The 23,327-nt window shown below is 24.2% G+C and overlaps 2 protein-coding genes across 3 annotated transcripts in view; both read left to right on the top strand.

The window, feature by feature from the left end:
• Positions 1-10,623, top strand: part of LOC113558654 (glutamate receptor ionotropic, NMDA 2B) — a 266,124-nt gene extending 255,501 nt beyond the window's left edge. For both annotated transcript variants that reach the window (XM_026964146.1, XM_026964147.1), the window contains 15 exons: positions 4,238-4,421; positions 4,990-5,131; positions 6,187-6,416; positions 6,502-6,649; positions 6,718-6,901; positions 6,974-7,083; positions 7,144-7,259; positions 7,491-7,614; positions 7,698-7,858; positions 8,106-8,287; positions 8,373-8,611; positions 8,702-8,892; positions 8,959-9,039; positions 9,436-9,537; positions 10,306-10,623. In XM_026964146.1, coding sequence (XP_026819947.1) covers positions 4,238-4,421; positions 4,990-5,131; positions 6,187-6,416; positions 6,502-6,649; positions 6,718-6,901; positions 6,974-7,083; positions 7,144-7,259; positions 7,491-7,614; positions 7,698-7,858; positions 8,106-8,287; positions 8,373-8,611; positions 8,702-8,892; positions 8,959-9,039; positions 9,436-9,537; positions 10,306-10,351 — 2,240 coding nt within the window. In that variant the 3' untranslated portion in view covers positions 10,352-10,623. The remainder of the gene's footprint in view (positions 1-4,237; positions 4,422-4,989; positions 5,132-6,186; positions 6,417-6,501; positions 6,650-6,717; positions 6,902-6,973; positions 7,084-7,143; positions 7,260-7,490; positions 7,615-7,697; positions 7,859-8,105; positions 8,288-8,372; positions 8,612-8,701; positions 8,893-8,958; positions 9,040-9,435; positions 9,538-10,305) is intronic.
• A 2,944-nt stretch (positions 10,624-13,567) lies between these two features.
• LOC113558652 (probable multidrug resistance-associated protein lethal(2)03659) lies at positions 13,568-22,475 on the top strand. The gene is made up of 27 exons (XM_026964145.1): positions 13,568-13,745; positions 13,933-14,009; positions 14,088-14,171; positions 16,173-16,283; positions 16,361-16,495; positions 16,621-16,831; positions 17,119-17,341; positions 17,401-17,557; positions 17,619-17,757; positions 17,828-17,935; positions 18,033-18,305; positions 18,369-18,533; positions 18,608-18,729; positions 18,790-18,887; positions 18,955-19,040; positions 19,129-19,514; positions 19,596-19,864; positions 19,933-20,012; positions 20,076-20,226; positions 20,328-20,434; positions 20,492-20,615; positions 20,701-20,871; positions 20,979-21,106; positions 21,172-21,417; positions 21,510-21,682; positions 21,782-22,022; positions 22,111-22,475. Exons 2-27 carry the CDS (start codon positions 14,002-14,004, stop codon positions 22,123-22,125), a joined length of 4,011 nt encoding a protein of 1,336 aa, XP_026819946.1. The 5' UTR covers positions 13,568-13,745; positions 13,933-14,001; the 3' UTR covers positions 22,126-22,475.
• The last annotated feature ends 852 nt before the right edge of the window (positions 22,476-23,327 follow it).

The following is a 23,327-nucleotide window of genomic DNA, read 5'->3' as shown; positions in this document are numbered from 1 at the left end:
GTTATTAGTATTTAATTATTAAAATAATATATATGTATAACACATGTATATAACTCAAAATCAAATAATGTTTTTCTATAAATACAATAAAATAGTAAAAATAGAATCATGGTATAATATAATCTTAAAATAAATCAAAAATTTCATTGTGCATAGAAAAATTCATAAATAGCAATATAATATAAGACAAAGTTTTAAGTTCCCATGAATAATTTTTAAATTCTAATAAAATAATTAACGACATTATTTGTCGTTTGTATAATTAATTTTGTTCAAATAAAAAGTTGAAATGCTTAAAAAAATGTATTTGGTTTTCCGAAGGAACTTTTTTTTATGAAGATTGAAAAATGTATAAAGAACATTTTACTCAATTTTTAAATTTTAGATATAAACACAAATATTTTTTGTATATTTGTTAGTACAAAATAACTTGTATTATTCAAGATTTTCACGAATTTTTTGAATATTTTTAATGGATTTTAAAAAAAGTATTTTTTTCTATAAACATTTCATATTTTTTTAATTGGGGACTAAAAATTATGTTCATGAAATATGTATTACATTTCTAAACCTTTTTATCTATTTATACATTTTTTATTGCCATTTATAAGAAAAAAAACTAAAAGGAATCGAAAATTTAAATTGTTTCTAAATAGCTCAAAAATGTCAAAATATTTTAAAATTATTATATTATATTTTGCCATAGGTATTTAGAAAATGGTAATATAAATTCTACCTGAAAATTTCAAGTTTCTATCATTATTCATTTTTGAATTATAATAAAGTAAAGAAATCAGTTTAGTCAAAATTAAGTTTTGTACAAAAATTTCAATTCTTCTTTCAAATTTTGTTTGTTTTTCCCTTTATAAAAATAATTAGTAACTAGATTTTACATCTTTAAAATACAAATTAGATTAAAATTCCTATTCAAAACCACGTTCATATTGCGTACCATACACAAAAATTAAAATACATAGTTAAAAAATCAATACATTCATCGATTCGCTCGGAATCTATAAGTTAATAGTATAAAATATATAATGTTACATATAATCATATATTTGTAAACTAGAAATTTTGAAATGTAACTGATAAAAATGTTCTGGTTTAAAATATATTGTATAATATGATGATTATCGAATAAATAAATTGAAAAAGAAGTGTATTTATAATCCAACTTTTTTTTGTACATCAGAAAAAATACCAAGTAACGTACTACATTTCTACCTTTCTTATCGGTCTTAATACATACTATAAAAATATTGCGATTATGATTTATATCTAATTTGAAATATTGTAATTTACTTTGCTTTTGGAGAATCCTTCAGAAGTATATGTTTATTATCTTAAATCTTAACTGTAACTATTAATAGTTTAAAACTAAATTTTTAAACATCTAAAACGTAATATATATCCAATATAATTAATATTTTTTATTATCTTTAAACAATGTTATTTTTATACATTATGCTAAATATTAATGTAAAAAAAAAAGAGTTTTTTAGTGATAAATTGTATTATAAACTTAAAAAAAAAAATAAATAAAACTGAATTGAAACTTTTCAATTTTCTAAAAAAGTCCATTTAAATGTATTGAAAAAATTTAGATAGATTTGATACAAATATAGTAACGAATGTGAAAGAAAAAAAATACAATTTCAATTTCAATTCTCCACTAGATATCCCAAAAGTATTTTAAATTGATACATATAAAAAAACCAATTCAACAAACCAATCCTAAAATACACACTAAAAAAATCTAGGTAAATTAATCAAGAAAAAACAATTGAAATTGAATATAATTTTACAAAAGTATAACATGTTAAATACTATTTAATACTAAATAATTATAGAACAATAGAACATCACAGTTATATTTCAAAAAATATATATTCAATTTTATATTTTAAATTTAAATTTAAAGCAAAAAGTTGTAATTATAATTATAATTGAAAAAAAAAAATAATAATAACGGATGTCTCAAATATATTTTAATCAAACAGAACTGGAGACATATAATTTACAGTTTATTTATTCCTGGTATCTTGGATTATCTAGCAGAGTTCTAGGAAATGTTTAAGCTTAAGTTTAGTTTGGAATGTTTGATATCATTCAAAGACAGCTTCGTTTCTTGTTTTAATAGTTAGATTATGAATACAAATTATAATAAAGTGTTTCATTAGAGAAGTTGGAAGAGATGAAGCTTCAGTAATATTTTAGAGACAGATAAAAGCTTAAATTTAGTTTGTGTTTGAAGGTTTAACAGAATCCCAAAATGACAGTGCTGTAGAGCGTATGATTAGGTAGTCTAGGTTGTCACAGTGCTATCACAATGGATCTATTTTAAAATACGTTTTGAATCGATGACTTCACATTAAAGTTGTTATTTGATTAATATGAGAGTGATTTTTTTTTGCAAGGAAACACTGTTAAATGTTCGTATAAGTTATTAAATAATATGGTTTTTATGAGTGTGATAAAAATCGCACCTAATGTGTCTATTGAGTATTGACTATTTGTTTAGATTGTCATATTATGTACCGCGTGTGTGTTTAAACTAGGTTTCAATGACGCTAATTTGTTCAATAAGTACAAGAACTTTTTGGTGATATGACTTAAATATATTTCAATAATACTAATGTATATTTTATAGTTTTTAGGACATAAAAAAAATATTTGTGTGATATTAACTTCATTAAAACATGTAATTTGTTGTCTATAAGTTTTTAATCTCATTATTAAATTTCTGTTTTTGTTGAATAAATTGAATTAATTTAAGCTATACATCAAATTACATAAAGATATTTATTTACATTATAATAAATAAACCAAATAATAATATTTAACATAAAAATCATTAAGCCATAACTATTATATATGTATTAGGTATAACGTACTATTATACTTAATAAGTACTACGTATTATGCAGGTACTTGGTTTATTGTTATTTGTAAAATTTCCATTACGTCCACGCCACACCGTTAATATAACTGTTGATTATTTTAATTTTTAATTATCTACTAAAATTCGTCAAACGTAGTTTGCTTGTTTTGACCACTTTTTTTAGATGAAAATATTTGTATTACATTTTAAATACTTTGTGAATAATAAACATACAAATATAAATATGAAACTACTAATGTATAAATCTCTCATCAAACCCATTCGGACTTATGGCTTCCAATTTTGGGGAAATGCTAAAAAATCAATTATAAATCTAATAAAATTCAGGCCTTTCAAAACATCTTCCCCACGTTTATATCAAATCTTATCCTTCATATGGATTTGAAAATAAAAACTGTAAAAGAAGAAACAATATCATATTATAAAATATTCCACAATAGTCTAGCTTCTCATTCCAACCCCATAATTAAAGCTCTTTCAACAAATGTTATTCTTGGTAATCCTCCAAAGCGTTTAAAACACAATTGGTGTAAATATCTTTTAACCTAATCTAAGAATATATATTGTATATGAAAATTAATTTGAAAACATTCACTTAAATGTGTCATCAATGCGTGGCTACTTTTATCAAGATTATTCATGTATTTAGTTTTTTTTGTATTTTAGCTAATACTCTAATTGTATCCACGAGGTACAGATGGTGTATATAACAATACAAATACATAAATAAATAAATACTTTTAATATAGGTGCATTATTAAGTTATTTGTCAATAATACAATTTATGAAAAAGAGATATGTATCTGTATTATTTTTAAGTTATGTTTAATACTGAAGTATATATTTATCATTAATTCCTTTAAAATACGAGTGGATAGTGTGACTATTATGTTATTTAATATATTAATAGTTATTAATTTATAAATTATTTACGTAAATATTGTTTAAACTATGCACCATTGTATTATTAATTAATATAGTCTTATAAATTATGATATTATAAATCTTTTTTTAATCATAATATTAATTTAACAATACAAATTAGCAAATAACACAATTAAACATGTATATTATTATTTATATATTTATATAAAATTTAAGTACATTTCATTATAAATGTTTATAGTGAGATTTTCATCGAAAAATACTCCTTACACAAATAATTATTATAGCATTATATACCTATATAAACATATATAACTACTATATTTTATTTATATTTTCTTTTTGTTATAAAATATGTCAATATTTGTAATTAAAAAATATAACAAACTAAACTGATATGTTAGTTTAAAATATTATATCAAATCAATATTTTGTTTTAATTTATAGGAGTACACTTTGATACTAGCAGTGAAAGTTTAGTAAAAGAAATCACGACAGCGATAAGAGTATTTGCACATGGAGTAGAAGATTTTGTTAACGACCCCGATAATATAAATGAAACTCTTACTACACAATTATCGTGTGAGGGTGAAGGTGAATCACGTTGGGTCACCGGTGAAAAATTTTACAAGTTAGTATTACTTAGTTAATAAAATAATTAACAATAATCATTTAACGTGTATTTCTATATAAACATAATTACAAAACTGTATTCATTATAATTTTAACTTTAATTTTTAAATACTATTATAATTCACGAGCATATTAAATACATACATATAACGAGATTAAAAGAGATTTCCTAACAATTAACCTAACTCATATTGGATATATTCATTCGTGAGGACATTAAATTATACCATATTAGATTTATCACAATATGTATCTTCACCGACTTTTTTTTCGTTCTCTTGCAGCATCGTTAAAATTATTGGTAACTATTCAAATTAAAATTTTTATGTACCTTTTATATAAACCACAAGACTAATTTACAGATACGATTTAAAGAATACAAAAGAAAAATATATTTCATACAATTCAAAATACTTATGTATTAATAAGTTCTATAATTTGTAAATACGTTTAAATTATGTTATTAATGAAAATAATTTGGTAGTTTAAATTATATTCCAAAAAGTATGCAGATTAAATAATAAATTACCAATCAGATTTAAAATAATATTTTTTTTTTTTTTTAGGTACTTAAGAAACGTTAGTGTCGAACATACAGAACCAGCTAAACCGAAAGTCGAATTCACAGCTGATGGTGTTCTAAAATCTGCAGAATTGAAAATCATGAATTTAAGACCTGGAGTAGGAAACTCACTTGTTTGGGAAGAGGTAAATAAATAAATATGTATATACATACATATATATATATGTATATATATTAGTTTTAATATTAACGCGCTAAACAAATTAAGTGTTTGATTTTTACAGCAAGATCGTATCACGTCATGAGTTATTTATTTTTTAGTAAAAAAATAATGCTTATCAAATATAAAAATCTAAGGACATCGTTATATTTATAATTATTATTCATAAATTATTTTTATAATAGTATTTAAAAATTAGTTTACCATATTTCACATTGTATTATTTAGTACTTGAGTAATTAAAAATAATACATTCAGTTTAACTCAGTGACGTAGCCAGGGGGGAGGCTGAGGGGGCTGAAAATATTAAGAAAATTTAAAAATTATTTAAATTTTTAATGGTCTATACAAATCGCAACAAAAATCTTGAATTATATTTTACAAACATTTATCAGCCCCCCGTGAAAAAAGAATCTTGCCTACGCAAGTGGTTAAAATTATCATAAAAAGTATGTTAACGATAAAATACATGTTATATTGTAATACCTATATATTATTATTATATTTACAAAAGCGTTAAATTAATTTTTAAAAGCAATTCAAAACAGTAATATAAGTAATCTATTTATAAGTCTTAAATTGTAAACTAATTATGGAAAATGGATTCAATTCTAAATTGTTATTATCATGTAAAATAATACGCAAATGTCAACAAACTACTGTCAGTTACTGTTCTTGTTTGAAATACAATCTTTATTCTAACATGTATCTTTAAGATACAACGTACTAGAACAATTTAATAGTCTACTATTATAAATAAGATCAAGTTACAAATTAAAATATATATAAACTATATAGAGTTTATAATTTAAATCGACGTTATATTTAAAACAAAAATAATATAAACAATTATAACAATAGGTAATGAGTTTTTAATAGAATTTGAGTAAATATTATTAGTGCATTAAATAAATAAACGGATTTTATATTGAATATGTTTTTATTTTAACAAATTTTGTGCTAGTTAGCTATCAAAATATAAATGGTGATTTATGCATATTAAAATAAAACATTTTATAGATTGGAGTTTGGAAATCGTGGGAGCGTGAAGGTCTTTACATCAAAGATATCGTATGGCCAGGAGATAGTCACACTCCACCTCAAGGAGTACCAGAAAAGTTCAACTTAAGAATTACATTTTTGGAAGAAGCTCCATACATTACACTTGCGCCACCTGACCCAATAACTGGAAAATGTAGCATGAATAGGGGTGTTATATGCCGAATCGCTAAAGGAAAAGATACTGAAGGGTATATAGCTTAATAAAATCAATTCACGTTCATAATGTGCTATGAATACGAGTATTAAAGGAGTAATATTTAAATTTAATTATAGGTTGGATGAAATGGAAGTCAAACGTAACAGTAGTTATTACCAATGCTGTTCAGGATTTTGTATCGATTTGTTAGAAAAATTTGCGGAAGACTTGGGATTTACATATGAACTTGTTAGGGTGGAAGATGGTAAATGGGGAACCCTTGAAGTAAGTACATTTTTTAATAAAATCATTTTCACTTTATGTATCTTATTATTTTTTTTTTTATTTATTAGAATGGAAAATGGAATGGTTTAATATCAGAACTAGTAAACAGAAAAACTGACATGGTGATGACATCCTTAATGATAAATTCGGATCGAGAATCAGTAGTCGATTTCAGTCTACCGTTTATGGAAACTGGCATATCTATAGCCGTTACCAAGCGAACTGGTATCATTTCACCCACAGCATTTTTAGGTATGTAATTCATTTAATGCTAAAATGTTATGATTATTTTACACAAAAATAAAACTGTACATTTTAAACTAGAACCATTTGACACTGCGTCGTGGATGTTGGTAGGAGTAGTTGCGATACAAGCTGCTACATTTTCAATATTTGCTTTCGAGTGGATGAGTCCATCTGGCTTTGATATGAAAGTATGGTTTTTTTTACAAATCGTTGGCGTGAATTTTTTAAAACTTTTTATATAATTTCAGTCCGTTTCACAAGCTCCAAATCACAGATTTTCACTATTCAGAACATACTGGCTTATATGGGCAGTACTTTTTCAAGCAGCAGTACAAGTGGATATACCAAAGGGTATAACATCTAGGTATGATCAATAGAATGAATATATTAGCCACTGTTAAACCAAATATAATAAGAGTAATAAAAAATAACCCTTTAATCTCGTGTCATCATTTTTTATAATAATAATATTATAATGTTTATTATTTATAATGTTACTTTAGGTATGGAAAACATAACGTTATTTATCATTTTTAATATGTTACTTTAGGTATGGAAAATATAGTATTTATTATTTACCTGTATGTTACTTTAGGTTTATGACAAATATATGGGCTATGTTTGCTGTAGTGTTTTTGGCTATATATACTGCTAATTTAGCCGCGTTCATGATTACCCGGGAAGAATATTATGATTTTATTGGAATCGATGATTATAGGGTAAGTAATTAGTTTATTCGGCTCATACGGGTACAACATAAATCCCGATAACTAATTATTGGAATGTAATAAATTATTTGCAGCTCAGTAAACCTCATAGCCACAAGCCTATGTTTAAATTTGGTACAGTGCCTCATTCTCATATTGATTCAACTATTCATAAATACTTTCCAGAAATGTTTAGTTACATGAAAAGTTTTAATAGATCTACAGTACAAGAAGGACTTAGCTCATTATTAACAGCGTAAGTAATTTTAACTTATTTCTAATTTTTCACATACTATAACAGTATAACACATACTATTTAATACAAAACTAATTTTTAACTGGCGGTAAATAAAATTGCTATCATAAAATATTTTTATCTAGATGTTTAAACTTAACTACTACCTAACTAAAAAAACAATACATTTATATAATAGAATAATAAAAATTTAATTTAAATACCACCAAAAATTTATATTTAGTTTAATTTTTTTGTATCATTCTAGAGAACTCGATGCTTTTATCTATGATGGTACCGTACTTGACTATTTAGTAACACAAGATGATGATTGCCGTTTGTTGACTGTCGGTTCATGGTATGCAAAAACCGGTTATGCTATAGCATTCCAAAGAAACTCAAAATATGTTCAAATGTTTAATAAGCGACTATTAGATTTCCGCGAAAATGGTACAGAAAGTCTATAAAAATAATGAAATTAAACATTTAAAAACATGTATTAACGTTTAAAACATTTAAAAATATAAATTTTTAGGTGATCTTGAAAGATTACAAAGATTTTGGATGACAGGCACATGTAAACCAGACGATCACGATCAAAATGCTACTAGTGATCCCTTAGCCTTAGAACAGTTCTTGTCAGCATTCTTATTGTTAATGGGCGGTACATTGTTGGCAGCTCTAATATTACTGTTGGAATGTTTATATTTCAACTTCTTCAGAAAAAAGTTGGCAAAAACTGATCAAGGAGGATGTTGTGCTCTCATAAGTTTGGTAATGCTGTATATTATTAAAATATACATAAATTCAGGAATGTGAACACTGAACAGGTAACCAAAATGTTGACGTAATTTTTTTTTACAGAGCATGGGTAAATCGTTAACATTTCGTGGTGCTGTATATGAAGCTCAAGACTTTCTAAAGTTTCGTCGTTGCAAAGATGCGGTTTGTGACTCGCAATACCAATTACTAAGAAATCAGTTAATGAGCACTTATTCAAAAATGAAACAGCTAGAAAAGGAGCTAGAGTTGAGAAAACTGAAGTCTGAAAAAAGGTAAAAATATTTTTTTTTTTTAATGTCATCAAGACATTTTGAACAAAATTAAACTTGTGTCGTCAGGAGGAAGAAAGCGATGTCACCTTCCGCTAGGCTATTTCAGTGTATCACTGAAAACCACGATAAATACCCGGATAAAAAACAGTAAGAACTAAAGAAAAAAAAATATAGGATGGGTAGACGATCATCGAAATCGCTTTGCAGCGCTAAATATTAGTATAGGCAATGATGGGGTAAAATAATTATTGAAACCGAAGCTTTTAATCAAAGCTTATAGATTTCTAGAACCGGGTAGTTAGGTGGCCCAATTCATCATAAAATAAATATATTATATGAACCTAGTTGATAAAACTATAATATTATATTGCTTGCCGCGCTAAATAGATCGAATAATGATATTATTTAAATGTAAATAGTTAGAAGCATGTGCGTTAATATTATGTAAAAACTAATCTAACATTGAAAAATTAGCTATCACATATTATGTATGTGTATTTTTCCATTAAATGTCTTACTTAACTGCATTTTTTTTTTTTTAAGATATCAATTTTCACCTGCATCGCCACTAAGACAACGCGACATAGTGAGACCAAGTATTATTTCAACAGAATACACAAATAGATATGATCACGAACCGGTCAGGTAAAATTTTTCATATTTATCTACGTGATAACGCATAACATAATAATAATGGTTTGTCAGTACCTTATATTTTAATGATTGAAAAATAATTATTTATAAATCAGTTAAACAATGCAAAAATTAACTCACCAATTATTTACATACTATGTATTGATTTAAACAAAAATAACAAGTTATCTTGTAGAACAAAATAATGAAATTTTAACGTGCATCTAAACTTAAAAATTATAAGTTTTTATTTTTATTTTTCATAAAATCATAAATGATAATTCAACAAATCAAATAATATGCAATATTTAGAAATATTTTCATAATTTATAACCATCTACTAACAGTTTAAAGTTTTCACATCTTACCACGGGATTACAATTATTTTTAACTTAAATAGTTCTTTAATAAATTATTTATTTAGTCTTTTTTTTTTTTTAGACAAAATAATTTTAATATAATTTAATAAATCCATTAATTTATAAATATACAGTAAAATCTCTGAATACTAGACAGTTTCTTTGAAATTGGGTCCATTGCCCGCTATTTAGAACTTTTGATTTGTAAGATAAGTTTATAGTTTATTTCCATAAGAATGTATACTTTTTTAGGTCTAACAGAAATAAAATACTGCGGTTAATAACTAATATTAAAAATAAAGGAATATTTACATGTAGATATATGTATGCGTGTATAATAAAAGTTGTATTAGTTAATTTAATATGATTAAAATTATTATTTCAATTTTACTATCAACTGTAAACCATATTTTCAGGACAGAAATCGCCGAAATGGAGACAGTTCTGTGATTTTGTTCGACGTGTAATTTCATCCACAAAATATCTGATTTCATTAATAGATTTAGAATCATTATTGTGAAATTAAAATAAGTTATATTTAAGTTTATAATGTAAGTATTAATAATACTATTATTATTTTGCGTCGTTGTCAAAAGCGTACGGAGAGAAATAGATACTGAAACTTTACATTGAAAAAAAGCTCAATATCGAAGAAAATAAATAGAAATAATATTATTTTTTATCCGTTTTTAAAAGACAATAATAATACAATATATAATAGCCATTCATTTATTATACAGTTTTAATGTTATTCTCATTATTAATTTTTGTTCTTACCTATATTTATTTATTGAAATTAAAATTTTTTTTTTTGTGTATTAAAAACTAAGCCCCTTTTCACATAATACACATACATCTAATGAGTTAATTAAATCATTATAATTCAGCTGCAATCTTATCACAATAATATTATATTGGATCGCTCAACATAAACATCATTTATTTAATGTTAATAATTATTGATTACCTGTATTGAAATCGTATAATATTGTAAATTTCTTAAAATTCTTGTTCTATTTCTCTATTAAATAATGTGTAAATATAACTAATATAATATACCTATTATTAACTGTATAAGTTTAAAATATCAACTTTACTATCAAACTAGTTAATTCAGTAATAAATAAATAAGACTACAAAACATGAGCCAAATTTAGTTGTTTAATAATAATATAATATTATAATATAAATACGTATACGTAAGTAATAATTATTTATTTTATACTATTATATTTAAATTATTATGAAAAAATATCAATTAATAAAAACCATTAGCATGTTTTATAGTTAGCCTTCAACAAAAACAATTAATACGGATAAGTATTAAATTTTCAACAAATAACATCTCTAATATATGCAAAAACAGATGCATATTAGTAATATATTTAACTAAATGCCTAAGTACTTAGAGTAAATTTATTGTTTTTAATGCTTTCGTAAAACTAAAAAGAGGTTGTTGTTTTTTGAGTAATTGAAACATTTAACAGTACTTATTACGTATTAAAATATAATTATTTCAAACAAAAACATTATGAATAAAGTTTTCAATATACATCAAAACTTCGTTTTATTTAAAGTTGAGATAAGTAATATATTTCATTATACATCATATGTATAAAATAATAGTTTTTAGTATTTTAGCTTTCAAAATGTTTAATTTAATTGACTCATATAAATTTATTATTTCGTAATTATTAAGTACGTGTTGTTAAAAAATAAAACAGGTTGATTTATAAAAATATCAACGCACAAAAAAAAAATAATTATATTGTTAAGAACAACATTAATATATTATATCAATTGAAATGAGCAAGATAAATATATAATATTGTATCCAATACATTTTTTTTAAATATTATACTAATCAATATTATACATTTATAGCCAATACATTAAGTCATAGTGAAAAATGAAATGTCCATTTTTATTTTCATTATTAATTTATAGTGATCTAGCTTAAAGCGAATTTTAGTTTATTGTTTGTATACAAATATCTGCTGGTGCTTTTAAATAATACCAATTTTTATACAAATATAATATTATATCAATATTATGTTGTTGTTTATCTTAAATCTAAAAATAATTAATAAAAACACATATGTTTACATAATATTATATAATATGCATACAATTTACATAATATGTAGTCAAATTGTTAATCATAATATGCATTTTAGTAATATATAGATAGTTCTACACAAAAATGTCTTTATCGTTAAGAAAAAATAATATATTATATGATAAAATATGATTACTGTTTTTTTTTTAAGTTCATATTGTTGTATTTCAATTAAGTTTACAATATTAGTAATATTTTAAAATTTAAATATTTATAATAATTGTTCAGTTTGAATTATTTATAGGTAAATAATAATTACAACAGCATTAGGCTATATTAAGAACGTGATTTGTATAAATATGCTAATTTGTTGTGTTATTGTTTTGTTGTTTTTTTATTAAATGTATAATCTATTATTAATAAATATATTCACTGTAATTTATACAGTACACAATATGATTCATTAGACATAAAATATTTACCAAGTCTACAGATTGTTACAGAGCCAAATATAATTTCAACAAAATAAAAATTGATTTATTTATTTTAAAGAAAATGTATTATTAACATAAAATATATTTCATAATTAATTAAATTCCTACCATAAGGACAATTTGATTACTTCTTATGTAATATAATCAAGTTATAGAAAAATAATAAAATATATAATTATCAATGTTACCACAATAAATATCAAGTTTTTGGTTATGATTGTGTTTTTTTTCATGTTAACATTCTTAAAATCTTTGTTGAATATTTAATTTTACTTATGTAAAATAAGTATATGTTTTAAAACCCGATTTATATATCTATCTATGGATATATTTATTATGACTAATAAATTATAATTATCAAAAAATAAATTAAAATCTTAATAAATATATAATGAATATACCTGCTTAATGTAAGATTATTTAATTTAAGAAAACACATCTAAAACCAATTTTTATAATATTGAGTATTTTATTAATTTTCTTTATGAAATAAACATCCTTTTAACGGTTCATTTTAACGCAGAACGTATAAAATATTTTATCGAATTTTGACGTACTTACTTTTGAGTGGTGTCCGAAAACTTCAAAAACAACAATTCTTTGTACATACATACATTACTCAATATTTTTGATATTTAATAATTTTTAATTTATGGTAAAAATATCTTAACTCATCTTTAAATACATCTTTATTATAAAAGTTAAAATATTTTAATGTAACTCTGTAAATAGGTAATTTATAGGATTAATATTTATAGGTAGGTAATATAGCATAAATATCAATATAAACTCAAGTACCTATAATACCTCTTCGAACCTACCTTCGAGTTCAACATATAGGTGTAATACTAAAATAATAAAAAAATTGTTTCTTAATCTTAATCTACGTATAAAGATTACATCACATATTGTTGTAGTCGTTGAGTAATAAATATTTCTAATTCCCCCAAACATTAATTTAATATTGAAGAGTTTGTACTTCAAATTGTTCTATCTAAATACATTGCCATCAATTCTAAACAGTTGACTAAAAATATTAAAATACAATTTAAAGTGCATTGTGTAAATTAGTTTAAAAAAAAAATGTTATAATTTGATATTAACACAATCTTAATATTTATGTTCTAAAACAGTGTTTTATAAGTGACTATTCTATCAACAATGTAACATATTAATTTTAAATCAAAACCAATAATATAATACAGAATAAATTCTAAAAACGTAATCAAGAAATGCCATAAACTATAAATGGTAAATTCAAAAAACTTGGATGTAAGTCATATTGAATTAAACAATATACTGTAGACAGTAAGTGAATTTAATTAGTATTTAATAAATTGTTTTGCATATTATATGTTGAGATAAATTTAATCATAATTTACATTCAAATTAGGTTAATATTTTGAAAAAAAGATTATTTAATTACTTACGTTATAAATTTAGATGTAAACTAATATTATTTTTATATTTTTTTTCATGTACCTAAATTACTAAGCAAGATACAAATCCAATAATATAAAACTATTTCTTTTTAACTATTAATAATTATTATCCACTTTACATAATGTACAGGTCAGTTATCAAATTTTTATTATTATTTACTTTGATAAGTTTTTAATGTAATTGCTATATTAAAATTAAAATTTTTAGAGTAATACCAGATGCAGATAATAAAGTCAAACGGCCTCAAAATCCAAGAAAAAATGCAAACATATTTGAAATTATTTCATTTAGGTAAATTAAATTGATATAATAAAAATATATTTATATTTATACGCAGCATAGTCTCATTGTATTAAATGGTGGTGTATGCAAGTAGGTTTTACTAACATTCTGCGTGTATGACACGTACATTTTTATAAAAACATAGATCATTTTTTTTCTTTTAAACACTGTGATACATTAAAAATTATTATAAAGTTATAATTTAATAACTCAATAACTTAATTTGATACTTATAAATTAATTATTGTTAAATTAAAAACGTGTATTTTTTGCTATTAGAAAACAAAATTATGAATTTATAATATTTTTTCAACAGGTAATTTTTATTTTTATGGATAAAAACAATTAACCACAATAATTTTGATAATACAAATTAAAACGGTGATCGATATTTTAAGCTGTTGATATTTCGATTACTGGAATTTTAACTTGTTGACATTTTTATTGTCAACTCTTCGTACCACGTTGAGTTTGATAAACGGTTCACTGCAATGCATTTATTATAACTTGATTTATTTAGTTTGCACTTTTATGTATTGACGTACAAAGTCTACTAGAAAGTAAATAAAATATTTAAGTGTGCTCTATTTCACATATCATCATATTTTTGATTTTTTATTTATTACTATTAAGATAGATGGAACACGCAAGGGCGGATTCAGGGGGGGGGGCACTGGGGGCAAGTACCATCACCGTTGGATAAAAATAATATTAAAAAACATACATTTTTATCATATTATTGGTTTTTTTTTTTTTTTTTGGTGGGGGACTATATCTATATATTATATAATTTTTCTTATAAAGTGCCCAGACCGTTAATACATGCTGGATCCGCCCTTGGGAACACGTGTATGTGTGTTTAAGTATGTTATGAGATTTAATATTATATAATAATTCTGGAGGTCTAATGACAATTCGAATATTTAGTTGGTTAAATTTTTCTAATAACAGAAGTCGACACTTAATTTATATTGTGTTTAGGCTGTTTAAAGACTTAATTATAAATGCACTTTATAATATAAAATACACTCAACTTTACCGCGCTACCTCACAGGTTGGCAAATTAATAATTAAAAAATTTATATATAAATAAAAGTAGGTTTTTCGAGGAAATAAATCAACAAGCGAGTCTGATCAATAGTTAATAATGCAGATAGATAATTGTATAATCATACTCGAATATTCGAATAACGATAAATCTAACAATTTAAAAGGTTATATATATATATATATATTCATAACGTACGTCGGGAAAATACTCATTTGCATTTACATATTATACCGTAGTGCATACTGACATGAGCAATTTGTCTTAAAATTTGAATTAAAAGAAATTGGTTTAGAGTTATTATTGTTTAACCCTTATGAAGGGTTATTTTAATGTTATGCTTTCTCCTTTTGATTAATATCAGCTAAACAAAACGTCAAAGAAAAACAATGCACTCGTAAGTTTATGTATGATGGTGTAACATAAACATGGCCAGTAGAGCATTGGTGCGTTTGTTCGTATATTATGTGTGTATGGGCTGTATGTATGTATTAATACTGTATTATATATATATATATTATATTTCGTTATTATACATACCAGAAGGCATAGTTCTGAGTTAACTATTCTAAATTTTTATTTGAATATAAATTTAAGCATATTATTACAATTTTTTTTTTTTTTAGTATCTCAAATACTGAATACAATTAATCATTATATTTAACCTTTAACAAATCATTCATGATTAATACATTTTAAAAACAGATAAAAACAGAAAAAACCATTTAAGTATTTTAAATGCAAAAAAAATATTTCTAGCTGCTACTTATCTAGTTAAGATTTAATTTTAAAAACGTGCACTATACAAATTACTTATAAGCAATTCCATATTGCATATGTATAATGTGTACACTTTTTTAAAATTAAATGTTGCTAATCATTGTTGAAAATCATATTCAATGGACAAAATATTTCTATTTTCTTAAATATTTAAATTATAATTTTTATTTTTTATTGTATAGCTGGTTGATGGACATGTATAAGCTAGGAAAAAAAAAGGACTTAGAAGAAGATGATTTATATACAACATTAAGCGATCATAGTTCGTCAGTGTTGGGAAACAAATTAGAAAAGTTAACTCATAAATCAATAATTTTCATGTGTGTATTTATTAATATTTGTATTAAATGTTACTTTATTTTTAATAAAGAAAATGGAGATTGGAAATTGTGAATGCATATAAGACAAATCGTGAGCCTAGCCTATTGAGGACTTTGATTCAAATATTTGGATATAAGTTTATGATTTATGGATTTATACTCTTCATTGATAGAGTTATTTTGAAGTAAGAATGAAATAAACGGTTTCAATTATTGATATCCATTTAAAATCCATTCTTTTTAGGATTTAAAGAGATTCAATAACCTTGACATTTTTATTATATTATTTTATACATGTTTTTACTTGTAGAACATCTCAACCTTTATTTATTGGTGGAATACTATCATACTTCAACCCAGATAGTTCTAATAAAGCCAACTTAGAGTATGCATTATTTTGTGCATTTTGTTTCATGTTTAGCATGCTAACTTCAATAGTTTTATATCATTCAGCACAAATTGAAATCTTACACAGTGCAATGAAAGTTCGAGTTGCTTGCTGTTCAATTATATATAGAAAGGTATAGTATTCTGGCTCGCGCATGTCGTTAAATGTATTAAAGGACCAAGTATTGAAATATAACAATGATAAGATTATTTCAAATATTTAATGTTTAATCGCATTATTTTAAATATTTATCAAACATTTAAAAATAAATTATGTATTTTGATATTACAATATTACTACTAGCAAAAATATTAATAAAATTATATGCCCCTCTACAAATACATTTAGTTTTAATAATAAAATACATTTCAAAAATGCTTATAAAATAGGTATAATAAAAATGTATTTGTACCCCTACAGTCATTACGCCTTAGTCAAAGAGCTATTGGTGATACCACAAACAGCCAAGTGATAAATTTATTATCAAATGATGTAAGTCGATTTGATAAATCAGCTACATTTCTTCACTACATATGGATTGGCCCATTGCAAACAATTATAGTCACTCATTTCTTGTGGCAGGAAATCGGCGTATCTTCATTGCTAACCATAGTTGTACTATGTATAGTGGTTTCGATACAAGGTTTGTGGATAATTGTATTAGAAATATTATTTGGTTAAATAATGTTGTTTTAATTACAGCATGGTTAGGGAAGAAACTTAAGCAGTATCGAATGAAGACAGCTAAAATGTCTGACAAAAGAATACGTTTAATAAATGAAATAATTTCTGGTATAAAAGTAATCAAGATGTTCACTTGGGAAACGCCTTTTGGAAAACTAATTGATTCTATAAGAAAGTACCTACCTATCATTTAAAATGTTATAAAACGATAAGTAAAAATAATTATATAATTTTAGAATGGAAATTCAACATATAGAAACATCGCTGTATATCAGAAATGCAACGTTTATGTTAGCATTAACTCAATCAAAGTTTCAATTATTTATATGTATTTTATCATACGTATTACTAGGAAATTATATATCAGTCCAAAAAGTAATAGACAAATAAAATTATTATTGCAATCATATTATAATATCATATTTACTGGTTATTACTCTAATAGGTTTTTGTCGTATATACTTTGTTTAATGTATTAAATCCCTCTATACATTTTTTTTGTCAATGTATATCGGAAATGTATGAATTGCAAGTTTCAATCAAACGCATACAGGTACTTGTTATTAGTAATATAGTTATATATTTATTATTTAATAAATTCAATTTGTATATCATTATTCAAAAATAAAATTATTCATTTTTATCTATAGGATTTTTTATTGCTCGAAGAAAAGGATAATCAATTACCAAATAAATTAAAATCTTCTGAACCAATAAATAAAAACAATTTAACAAAGTATATTGAAAATGATGATGGTGGTTTAAAAAATAACACTGAACTTCCAAATATGCATAGTATAGTATTTTCAAAAGCAACTGCTAAATGGACAGATGTTCAAACTAGTTACACTCTAGAAAACATTAATATTTCTGTGACATCGGGTCAATTGATTGCAATTATTGGTGCTGTGGGAGTTGGAAAAGTATGCCATGAATAATTATAAACTTATTTTAATAAGTCATTATTTTAAATAAGTGTATTACAGAGTTCGTTAATGCAAGCTATTCTACGAGAATTACCACTTTCTGAAGGCTTCTTAAACGTACATGGTGTTATTTCTTATGCATCGCAAGACCCGTGGATATTTTCTAGTTCTATAAAACAGAATATTATATTCAATTCGCCAATAGATGAGGATCGATATAAACAAGTAAAATATTTAAATTTAAAATATGATTACCTTGAAATTGTAAAACTTCAATTTTCTTATCGGTTGTAAAATAGGTAATACAAGTATGTGCATTAAAAAATGATTTTCAACAGTTTCCATACGGTGATAAAACAATTGTAGGAGAAAGAGGAGTTACTCTAAGTGGTGGACAAAAATCAAGAATAAATTTAGCTAGGTAAAATATATTATGAATATAATAATTCACGAAATACGTAATTAATATAACTTTTTTCAGAGCTATCTATAAAAAAGCAAATATTTATTTATTGGACGATCCTTTTTCAGCTGTAGATCCACATGTTAGCAGTCATTTGTTTGAAAAATGCATTAAAGGTTATTCCGGATAATTATTTTGAGACTTTTAATACATAATTTGTGTACTAACATTGTTATTTTATAGGTTTCCTCAAAGAAAAAACTTGTGTTTTAATCACACATCAAATACAGTACTTGGCTAAGGTCGATAAAATTATTCACATAGATAATGTAAAAAATATGTTATGTTACGTTAAATGGAATTATTGTGAAAATGTTCAAATTAAAAATTTAGATTATTTTTTTTTTTTTTTTGTAGGAAAATATAATAATGGAGCGTACTTATGAAGAAATTCAAGCATCTGATTTAAGCTTTCTAAAATATCTTCAATCTCCAGTCATATCCGATAATCAATATATACCTATTGATAATGATTGTAATTATAGTGCTAACAAAAAGTCTATATTAGATCGGAAAACATCTGTAACGAGTGATGTATCGTTATTGTGTGATAGTAAAGAAAACACAAATCACGAAGAACAAGTGGAAAAAGTTGAAATGCGATCTTCAGGAAATATTTCATGGGACACATATTTGGCATATTTTTTAAGTGGAAGAAAGAAAAGCAAAGTATTATGTTTGATATTTACATGTTTTTTGTCTCAACTAACAATATCTTGTGGAGATATATGGATTACATATTGGTATTTTTAATATATATATTTTAAAGGTATGGTAATGTTATTGTTAAACTCGTACTATATATTATTAAATATTTGATTTAGGGTAAAACTAGAAGAGTCATTATTTAATAATATAAGTTTGTCTACGCAAACCGTTAAAAGCTCAATTAACACAATATTTTGGTGGTCAATCAATCGAGAAACATGTATTTATATTTTTACTGCTCTTACTTTTCTTATAATAATAATTAACATGCTTAAGACATTTGTCACTGTATCGGTGTGTATGAGAGCCTCTACGAATTTACACAATAACATGTTCAACGCTTTGATCAGAGCTAAAATACATTTTTTCAATACAAATTTGTCAGGTCAGGATTATTTTAATTAAGTAGTTGTAGTATTTTTATTAACTAGTTATTTTTTCTCACTCATTTAGGCTCTATTATTAATCGTTTTTCTAAGGACATGGGTGTCATAGATGAGATTTTGCCACACACCATAACGGATTGTGTTAATGTAATATAATTTTTTTTAAATATATTTTGATGAATATTTATTTACAATAAATTTTCAAAATAGATTACATTGGTTTTAGTAGCAGCTGTGATTATCGTTGTTTATGTTAACATTTACCTAATATTACCTACCGCTATCATTACGTTTGCCTTTTACAAGCTGACAGTTTTTTATTTATCATTGTCTCGAAGCGTAAAACGGCTGGAAGGAATAAGTAAGTAATCTATATTATGAACTAATAGTAATTTAATAATATATACGTTTGTATTAATAAAATATTAATGTTTTCAAATAATTATAAATGAAATATTATAGCTCGTAGTCCTATCTTTACTCATTTGAATGCAAGTATTCAAGGTTTAACAACTATTAGAGCATTCAAAGCTGAAAATATTTTATCAAAAGAATATGATGTTCATCAGGTTAGTTATACAAATCAATATTGATTCGTATGTATTCATAGAATTGTGATTTCACAGGACTTACATTCTTCAGCGTGGTATTTATTTTTAACATCAAGCAGATCGTTTGGACTTTGGTTAGATTTTATTTGCTTTATCTATACATGCATAGTCACGTTAAGTTTCTTAATAGTAAGCAATAGTAAGTTTAAATGTTGTTTAAATTATAATAAACATTTATTTATTATTATTATTTAATAAAAATCAACCAAACCAATTATACTCAGGTATATATGGAGGAAAGGTTGGTCTTGCTATTATACAATCGTATGGACTAGCTGGTGCTACACAATGGATGATGAGACAAATTACTGAATTAGAAAACAACATGACGTCAGTTGAAAGGGTACTAGAATATACAAATATACCACAAGAAAGTTCTATTGAATCATGCGCAGGTAAATTATAATAGATAATTTTACTAATTAAGAGTATATTGTGAACAATTAAAATTCATAATAAATACCAGTACTCGGCTGACTTTTTTTTTTAATCATTTAATTAGATAAAAAACCACCATTAAAATGGCCTTCAAACGGACAAATAACATTCATAAACTTTAAATTACGATATGAACCGAATTCATCATGTGTTATAAATAACCTCAATTTAAACATCGAATCAATGCAAAAAGTATATTTAATTTAAATTGCAAATACAGTTTATAAAGGTTTTAAATGTTTGTATTTTCTAATTAGATAGGAATTGTTGGAAGAACTGGTGCTGGAAAATCGTCTTTAGTTGGGTCCCTATTTAGATTAGCTTTTCATGAAGGTAATATCGTCATTGATGGTATAGAAATTCACGAAATTGATCTATATGAATTACGTTCTAAGCTCACCGTCATCCCTCAACAACCAGTATTATTTTCGGGTACAATTCGAAAAAATTTGGATCCTTTAGAAGAACACTCAGATCATATTCTTTGGGACGCACTAGATGAAGTAATTTTTTTTGTTTTTAAATATTTTACTTAAAATACGAATATCTCTAATTTCATAAAAACTGTTTTCATTAAATTTAAATTTTATATTAGGTCGAGCTTAAATATGTTTTTGAAAATTCACCTGATGGCCTTAATTCAAAAATATCGGAAGATGGTACCAATTTCAGTGTTGGTCAAAGACAATTAATATGTCTTGCAAGAGCTATTGTTCGAAATACTAAAATTCTTGTACTGGATGAAGCCACTGCGAACGTCGATCAACAGTATTATACTTAATAATATATTCTATGATTATTGAACAACAAATTGACAGCTGAAATTCACAAATTATTGTTAATTTACATTTTGGTTTAAATTTTTAGAACAGATGCATTGATTCAAAAGACGATCAGAAACAAATTTCGAACATGTACTGTCTTAACAATTGCACATAGGTTAAACACTATTATTGATTCGGACAAGGTGCTTGTTATGGATGCAGGAACAGTGGCCGAATTTGACCATCCGCATAATTTATTGAAGAATAAAAAAGGAGTTTTTTACAAAATGGTGGAACAAACAGGATCGGATACTGCCAATTTATTGCATAGATTAGCCGCAGAGGTATGTTCGTAACATATATTTATAGTAATATTCTTACACTTAAATGTATTATAGAATGTCATGCCAATTTATTGATTGACTTTTGTAGAGCTATAAACGATGAATTTAAATATTGAACCTTAATGAAAATCATCCATCAAGAGTATAGATCAAATCTCGCAGAAAAACTCTAAAAGTATACGATTGGACATGATGTGTGTCATTTAAGATAATGCCATTGAACCGATGTTATAAAATACAAAATAAATCCATCTATAATAAACTGTAGAATATTGAATAATGTTTCCTTTTTTTAATTACTGCTGATACTTTTATGAAATGTACTTAATATTTTTTGATTGTATTATTGTATATACTTTTAATTGTTTGTTACTAATAATGATGTACCTATTTGAAATCATACTAATTTATAATAAAACAATATACCTCTGTTGTGTTTGTTGATATAATATATATTAAGTTTTGTGATGAATTAAAATATATTAAACATTTAAAAAAGAATGGTATGTGGGTACCGGTCTGCTGTACATTATGTATAGAGTGGGTAATTATTATAGGTGTTAAATTTGATTTTAATGACACATCATTGCATACGAAAAATTATTTTATCAGTCTTGATCACCAAATTATATGTTTTTTTTTTATATAACTATTAAGTATTACATTTATTTTATTTTAATATTAAAGTAGATTGATTTGTTGATATATTTTTTTCAAGAATTAACTAGTATTTAATTATTATAACAATATATATTTATATCATAGTGTATCTACTTATACAACTCAAAATGTAATACCGTGAACTAATAAAAATAGGTTCATATTACCTATAAACCGGTAATGTTTTAAAATCAATTAAAAATATTATAGCATTTAATAAAATTCATAATTTAATATAAAATACATACAAGTTTAAGTTCCGACGAAGAATATTTTTAAATTACAATAAAATAATTAAAATTGTTATTTATTGTTTAAATAAGTAATTTCGTCCAAATAAGAACTTAAGTAGGGACTTATATGTCTATAAAAAATAATTGTCTTTACACAATTTTTATATTTCATAGAATCAGTATAAAACTAAAAACTAATTATGAAGAACCCTGTAATGAATTTTTAAAACTCTTGACGAATCTCGTCGAAATTCTAATTTAAAATGCATATATAAAATAGTTTAAACATTTTTCTTTGGCAATTTAACCATCACACCATTTTAGTGACTCACTACAGCTGTACAAATTATCATAGTTATTTAAAAATAATTACTTTAATTGTTCGATCTTAAGTCATAATATTATGTAAATG

Source organism: Rhopalosiphum maidis, chromosome 4 (assembly GCF_003676215.2).
Source record: "Rhopalosiphum maidis isolate BTI-1 chromosome 4, ASM367621v3, whole genome shotgun sequence".
NCBI lineage: Eukaryota > Metazoa > Arthropoda > Insecta > Hemiptera > Aphididae > Rhopalosiphum > Rhopalosiphum maidis.
Note: the sequence above shows the minus strand (reverse complement) of the source record. Positions and strands in the feature narration are given on the sequence as shown.